The following is a 7,971-nucleotide window of genomic DNA, read 5'->3' as shown; positions in this document are numbered from 1 at the left end:
AAGCACTAAGCACTAAGCACTAAGCACTAAGCACTAAGCACTAAGCGGTCTCTAAGGTTTCCTGCACGTCTGAAGGTGATGAGTGGAGGCTCGGGCAAACAGTGTCTTTGAGAGCAGGATCGCTTTTCAGAATGTCCCAATGTTTGAGAAGCGTGTGTTTGATTCGATTTGCCATGATGTTATATTCTGTAGAGAAACAGACAGGGGGAGGGGCTCTGCGCCAGGGGGAGGGGCTCTGCACCTGGGGGAGGGGCTCTGCGCCTGGGTTTTTTAGAAAGGAGGGCGTGTCTGTCAGAGCGCACCGCTCGCTGATTGGCTGCATCAATGCACCCTGCAGGATATCCTCGGCTCTAGGAAGCTTCTCCTTTCCTAAATCCTCCACAGGCTGTGGAAAGAGTGCTTTTAAACGGTTGTTTCACGCAGCACTATCATTTTAACCACACTGGCTAAATTACATTTTTCTGAAATGTGTTAAAATGAGCCAAATACACATCATTTGCATAGGGGCAGGCTACATTAAACTGAGACCACTGATGCTTTTAAAGCAACTGACAGCAGCAGGCTGGCAGCAGGGCACTGCCAAGGTGACCTTAGGGGCAACGGAGGCCTTGGCCTCCGTGAAATTGCCACCCTGGATGGTCGCCTTAAAGCAAAGCACATGATGTTGGTTTATCTGAATCCATTTGGACACAAAAGATCATATAAAATAAGTGCAATGAAAAAGACTGCCGTTATATAGTATGTTCAATTAGCCTTATTGATCAAGAATGTGTTGACCTATAACTTATATAACCTGTGGTTATTTACTATTCCCCCGGTACTACACTCCCCCTCTCTCTCTCTCGCTCTCTCTCTCACACACACGCACGCGCACACACACACACACACACACACACACACACACGCACGCACACACACACACACACACACACACAGATGGCACTTGTGGCAAAGACCTCCCATCACCCCTGCACTCTGCCCCAGTGGCTGTATAATAGATGGGCTAACCTGCTCCATGCACTGACTGGCTCTCTGTGCACTCATCAATATTTACAGCTCCCACCATGAACATCTCACGTGTAGAAAAACACCATGTCTCAAAGATGATTGTATTCTCTCTTGTATAGTAGCTTCTCTCTCTCTCTCTCTCTCTCTCTGATCAGCACTAGCACTACATGTGGTGGTGTTCCCACCATCCATCCGGGCACCACTGGCTCTGGCGTCCCACAACTGATTTCAACGTGCAAACTGTTATGGAAATTATATTGAAACTAAGATAGTGAATCTGAGAAGAAAAACACATTTTGTGTTGTTCTCGCGATCTCACGCCACTTGCCTGACTGTGTCTGCTGAGACAAATAAAGACATGAATGATCTTGTTTGAATGCAAAAGCAACCACTATAATCTACACTATACAGCATCTATAGCCTATACATTCTATATTACTATCCTATCCTATCTGTTCCTATTCTATTTCACTCTGTAACTGGCGATTTTGTAGCCTGCCTACTTGTATGTGTATTTGTGTTTCTATTAGTATTATTCTCTATTTTATGTAAAGCATCTTTGAGTAGCCTGACTTAGAAAACCTCTATTAACCCAAGTCATATCAATTATCATTTAATTTATATTGCTATAATAGCCTACCTATAATAATATGCATTATGTTCAGCTATACTGATGTTTTTCTAGGGGGAGAAAACAGATAGAAACAGATGCCAGTATTCGGCTACTCACAGAGAAACCTGCCCAGAAGGGACAGGAGTGCCTGACTCTGGGTGACGTGGTGAGAGCGAGAGCCGCGAAGCTGACGGCCAGGATCAGACTCCCCAGCACCATCTGAGAGACTCCCAGCGCCAGCATGATCCTGGTGCGCGTCCTGAACTCCCTCAGCCGGGACAGGCTGCGGGACAGCGACGCGGGGCTCAGGGACCCGCCGGGGCCACCGCGGGGCAAAGCGTTCAGCGGCATCACCACTGCTGGAGGCTGTTGTTACCGTTACCGACCGACCAACCGATCGACCGACCGGACGGACGAATGACAAAAGCAACTGCTGATCAAGAAGAGCAATAGCATCCAAAAGGCAGAACCGGAGGGGTTGGAGGTGTGTTTGAAGCAAGATAATTAATGTGGGTCACTGTCCGGTGTGAATGTTCCGCAGGAGAGTCCCCATCAATTGCGATCCGCACAGTCTCGTCTCCAATTGGAGATGCGTGTAACCATCGGATGTGCCGCAGCAGAGGTGAGAAGAAAGGTGAGGAGGAGAGAATGGACTGCGCCGAATATTGACCATAGCAGAGACGCACAAAGCGACGCGCACCTAGATGTCCAAGCAGGGATGAACAGAAGATATTCGAGTTCTGGGTGAAGAAATCCACAGAAAACGATCCATTCCTCAAAAGTCACGACGAGAGAGAGTGAGAAAAGGAAAAAAGCGCATCATCTCGCTGTCATCCAGCCTTGCTGCACCATTGTCAGGTCTCCTCTCCCCCCTGCAGGCTTTTCCAAACAACTCAAGTCGAGATGATGATGCCGAGAAGCTCGTGTGTGTAGGCTGCTGCTGGTACTGGTACTGGCAGGCGGTTAGACGCGTTAGGTGAAGCCTGCTCCTCGAAGAAAAATTGAGCGCAAATTCGTCCAAACCGCTGAAATGAACCTGAATCCTGCAGCCTCCACAACACATGCAGTCAGAGTGGCTGTATGTTTCTTTCAGAGAGAGGCAGCAGCGAGTGGGGGGGGGGTTCACTTTCACAGACGACAGCAAATCTAGCAGCAGCAGCCTGCATGAACACGTTGGCCTCATCCAGGCTCTCCGTCCTGTGGGGGAGATCATGCACACACTGCGTATTTGGAGATGTGCCACTCAGCGCGTCTATGGCGGCTGGGCTGCGTACCAATACTACGATGGCGCACACAGCCACGAGGGGAGGTGCATGGCGCTGTTCTAGATTAGGCTACTGATTAGAGGAAACATCAAAGAGCAGGGGAAACCTCAGGGAAACTAATATGACCACAGTCGAGGATCATGATTGCCAAACAAATCTACTACTACACACACACAATAAGAAGAGACACAGGCTTGAATGTATAAATGTAAAATACCCAAGTAAAAAAAAAAGAGGCGGGGCTAATTACTAATTGAACGGTATTCTCGTATATTCTCCCACTTTACATTAGCACACATGAGATACAGCTGTATCTGACACTGCTGCCACCTTTCACAAAATCACAATGCAAATGGATGTAGAGCACACAGATAATAAGCATAGATTAAAGTATAACCTACATAGATAAGCATAGATTAAAGTATAACCTGCGTAGCTGCGCACAACGCAAATCATCTTTCATGTAGGCTACATCTGCACACATTTCCGTGAATGAAAATGATCTCACCTAAGCTAACCTATAGCCTACCTCATGCATCAACCTCCTGACTGAGGACAGGCTTTCTGCAGTTTTTTTAAGGCTCATATTAATGATCACTGATTAAACATTTTAATCAAATAAAATATAGAATCAAGCTATAATATATATACTGTATATATATATATACACCCATACACACACATATATATACAATATAATAGTGTGTGTGTACATCATTTGTACATGTATATATGCCTATCCGGATATCAAAAATCTGGTGGGGCACGTGTCACACAACGGTCTATTTTCCTCCTCTTTCTCCATCAAGAAGCATTTTGCCACTTGCCAGGCAGTGCTTGCCAGGTTAAAAAGAGGTAGCGTTATGGGGGAAAAAAAACTATTAGGACTTCTATATTTTTAATCACTGACTTTACAGTCAATGTTTCTGACCTGGTGCAGATTCATAGCTCACCTGCGCCACCTAGCGGTGGAAACGGTTTGGTTAAATGCTTGAAAGAAGTTATGTGGTGGTTAACACAAGTTTATGAGACAGGGAAGTTTGTGTTCAGCAAGATCATCTTCACAAAATTAGGACCACTTATCACTTTTGAAGCAAGTTTGTTTTTACAAAAATGTACGAAAAATGCTTTTAAACTCTTAAAAGTGGTCCTCATTTGTTAAGATTATCTTGCTGAACAATCCACATACAAAAATCCCATTGCTTTTTTACACATAAGAGCCGGAAGTGTTTAAGTGTTAAATAAAGGCTAAACATTTTTTTTTATAAAGAAAACATCCAGGTCTTCCTGCAATGGAACTTTTGTAGCTCAGAGTCTAAACAAACACCCACAGTCCCCTTATTTCACAACAAGATCAATGACAGCATCATCACCCTCTATGGAAATAAACCTTCCCTAAGTAGACAAACAGCCTTTACTTTAAAAATGATTTTATTCATTAATACAGTGGTATACTTGAAAATTGTGTCGCAGAGGAGAAAAAAAAAGTCAGCCACACGTGAAGAGCTAATATCCAATTAAAGCAGTGTTATATCTAAAAAATAAAAGAGTACTGGTGTGCCATACATCATATATTGTCTATTAGTACAAAAATACATTTAAGGGCACAACAATACAGCATCCAGTATCACAAATCAATGAGGGGGACACTTTCAGACCACACCCTTTTAAAAGAGCATGTTTTAAATGCATTTAACCCAAGCACTTCCTGTTCAGTAAATAACCATAAAAAGACCTTTTGTGACCATTATATAGTGTGAATATATTGGTAGAAAAGGTGGATATATTACTGTTAGGTTACAAGTTCCAAGGCTCCAGGGTATATCCAGAATACAAAGATAACCATGTTCACTTTCTTCCACTGTTTAAAACATGTTTTCTCTAACTTTTATACAAAAAAAACAGACATACAAAATGTTCATTTACAAACAAAGAACCAAGGCAATATGCTCGCTTTTATTTACAGCCACTTCTTTTTGCTTTTCTTTTGTCTTTTCTGAATATGCATAGCAGATAAAGAGAGCATACCTTCGTTATCCTTTATCAACTGTTCTTGTGTGCTAATTAACCCAAGGTCATTTATACAGTGGGTTCACAAAATGGCAAAAGAAAACAAAACTTCATTTCACCATAATTTATCATAACTTAAAGATTTTTTTTTTCTTACTGGAAAAAGTGAATAATCTGCAGATAAGGCATCGCTGCTTGTGTTGTGTGAGAGTGTTGTAAGAGTACAAGAGAGAGAGAGACACAGACATGAGGAAGGAACTGAGCAGGTTTTTGGACCTGAGTAAAGCACATGCATAGATCTCCCTCAGGCTAGAAGGAGAGTTGTGGTCCTCGGTAAGAAGTAAACCTACAGGATATTGCTGTAGGAGAGGAAGGATAGAGGGAAGGAAGGAAGAACCGTTCTAGAAGCTGCTTGGCTTCATAATCCAGCTCACATTATGCCAACACCTTCATAGCAACATATCTGCAACGGACACTTAACAAACATTACCGTCATCGGTTCAATCTTTCATCTTCAGCCACCATCACTGCAGTCTGCCTCACCTCCTCCTCCGTCTCAAACCTTCACACAAACCCCCTCAATGAAAAGTCATGTGGAAACAATGTGACGATATAACAGTTATGGTCAGTCAGTCAGTCACAACTGTAACACAACAGATGTAGACTGATCATTTTGATTCATAGCACTGTAAAATCTCAGTGAATTGAAAATAATATCTATACTACTATATATACTGTATGCATATATAGCATAAATACACCTACGTAAGTTTTAGGTATGGACTTGAATGGTAGGTACAGCCTACATTTATATCGATGTGAAGATGACGTTCATAAACGTTGGCATATAATATATGGTGTGCTCGTTCCTCAGTGGCATCGGGCGAGAAGAACTCCATCAATGTTAGAGAGTTTGTCAGTTTCCATTTGAGCTCAAAACTTCAACATGGAGGAAGAGTTTAAAGGGGCAGCTTGTAACGATCAGCTTCATCAGTGTCTTTTGTCTTCTTCCATGGGTGCAGGAAACAGCGCTGGCTGAATCTTCTTCATATTTATCTGTGTGTGTGTGTGTGTGTGTGTGTGTGTGTGTGTGTGTGTGTACACGTGTGTGTGCAGGTGGAGTCCATCCTCTTCATTTTGGCCCCCATGGTTGGACATTCAGTAACATCACCCCCTGCTGGCCTGTCCTTAAAAGTGGTCAATGAGCACAGAGACGCAGTTGGCTCCCACTAGGTAGTTGGGGTCCCCGGGGAGAGACTTGTTCTGCCAGCTTTTGGGGTCACCTGGGGACAGACAGACAGGGGACAGACAGAGAGAGACAGACAGGGGACAGACAGAGAGACAGAGGACTGTGAGCGATAACCACATGCAGCGCAACACATTCCGTGTAAAAGGCAAAGCCGCAACATGTTTTATATGCACTTTTAATTGCCAATCCCCATAAAGTGTTTGCACTGTGGGTTGACGACTAAATCGACATTAAAAACCTATTGTACGAGTAAGACATGAACTATTACTCTCATTTCAAAATGGCAATGACCCCAGGATCATATCTTTGTCTACAAGCCATATGCTGAGTAATGATGGCCCAAATCCAAGCACCATAATATAGAGATTGGTCAAAACAATTTCATATTTTTATGACGTCTCTCTTCCCTGGCCTCTTGTTGATTGTAAATTAAACGTGTCTTCACTGCGACGCCGGAGTGTAATTGTAATTACAAAGTTACAGGCCTGTGTCGTGTGTCAAGGAGAAAGTTCCAGCAAAGAGTATCTCTGAGATCATACTGTATATTCAACATATTTACAGCCTACTCACTGAAGTTCAGTGTCGATATTTGAAATCCGAAATCCTGAATTTGGACCATTTTCCACCTGTTAACATCGTATCGAGAGATGCAGTGTAATTTGATATGATATTCCTAATAGCTTTAAGAGACAAGAAATGCTTCATCCAACATCTGATCAGTTTGATGTGATTTCCAGATCAAATTCTGTAGAGAAATTCAAGAGTTCTTTTACACTCTCAACAGAACTGGTAGTCTTCCCAAGGAGCTGAACTGTATCGTACAGGAGTGGCTCTATCCTCAGGGCTACAAAGACGAAAGAAAGCCGCACACATCCAGATAAGCTCATGTGTCCTCAGGCTGTACATGAACACACTGATCTGCACAACATTCATATCTAACTCCAAACAGATGCAAGAGAGGCAATAAGACGAGAGGGGAGCCGGGGGAGAGGAGGAGAGAGGTGAAGGGAGAGTCGAGGGGATCTGCAGAGAGGACAGGAAGGAGCTGGAGACTGGCCTTGTTTCACAATAAGAGGATTATGACACAGTCTGATAATCCTCCCACAATGCAGCAGGACAACAGAGCGGGCGGCCGTCTCTTTCAGCCCTTCAAGGCTCATCCGAAAAAATGAGGCTAATTAACAGCTAATCCTGACCACTGCCAAAATGAGCAGTTTAAGGAGAGACAGTATTAAGAAAGAGAAAAGGGGCTAAGAGGGAGACACATAGAAGAAGTCCTCCAATCCACCTATAGATATATATCTATAGATATATATATTTGTTCTTTGTGTTCTGAAAAACACTGAAAAAATAAAATGTTGAGAGAAATAGGTGCACTCTATGACCAGCAATGTGATCTAAAATAGTTAGTCATTTTTCATTTCAGCTTGACTTTAAGATGCTACGCATCAGGTTTTGTCTTTAATATATTGCCACAGAAGCAGACCTGATGATGGATTCTAATAGTCCATGGGCCAAACCCCAAAATTTCATATATCGGTACCACTCAAGTGGGCAAATTCTAATCATGATTTTTGAACAGGTATATATCCATAGATGATATTTTAGTATGATAGCCTTTGCAGAATGGCAGCTTTGTCACAGTTATCAGCTCATGAAGTTAGCTAGCCTCTACAATAAATTGGATTCTAGGCGTTGATGCATATCCTATTCTAGGCTCATTTTCAGGACCTTTACTCATGTTCTATGTTTGACAGCATTTGAACAGGTAGCTTCTTAGCTTTCATTTAAGCTCAGTTGTGAGTCTGTCTGACAAAGAAAGAGGT

The 7,971-nt window shown here is 42.9% G+C and overlaps 2 protein-coding genes across 10 annotated transcripts in view; both read right to left on the bottom strand.

Annotated features, from left to right (window-relative positions):
• The window catches only part of fam189a1 (family with sequence similarity 189 member A1), a gene marked incomplete at both ends in the record, with an annotated part of 116,971 nt that extends 114,999 nt beyond the window's left edge, over positions 1 to 1,972 (bottom strand). The window contains one exon of the mRNA XM_083662277.1: positions 1,739 to 1,972. Coding sequence (XP_083518403.1) covers positions 1,739 to 1,972 — 234 coding nt within the window. The remainder of the gene's footprint in view (positions 1 to 1,738) is intronic.
• Positions 1,973 to 4,305: 2,333 nt separating this feature from the next.
• Positions 4,306 to 7,971, bottom strand: part of tjp1a (tight junction protein 1a) — a 100,126-nt gene continuing 96,460 nt past the window's right edge. For all 9 annotated transcript variants that reach the window (XM_083662416.1, XM_083662419.1, XM_083662420.1 and 6 more), the window contains one exon: positions 4,306 to 6,179. In XM_083662416.1, the coding sequence (XP_083518542.1) occupies positions 6,085 to 6,179 (95 nt within the window). In that variant the 3' untranslated portion in view covers positions 4,306 to 6,084. The remainder of the gene's footprint in view (positions 6,180 to 7,971) is intronic.

This window comes from Poromitra crassiceps (assembly GCF_964638095.1).
Source record: "Poromitra crassiceps genome assembly, chromosome: 28".
NCBI classification, from domain to species: Eukaryota; Metazoa; Chordata; class Actinopteri; order Beryciformes; family Melamphaidae; genus Poromitra; species Poromitra crassiceps.
This window is presented reverse-complemented; position numbering and strand designations above follow the sequence as displayed.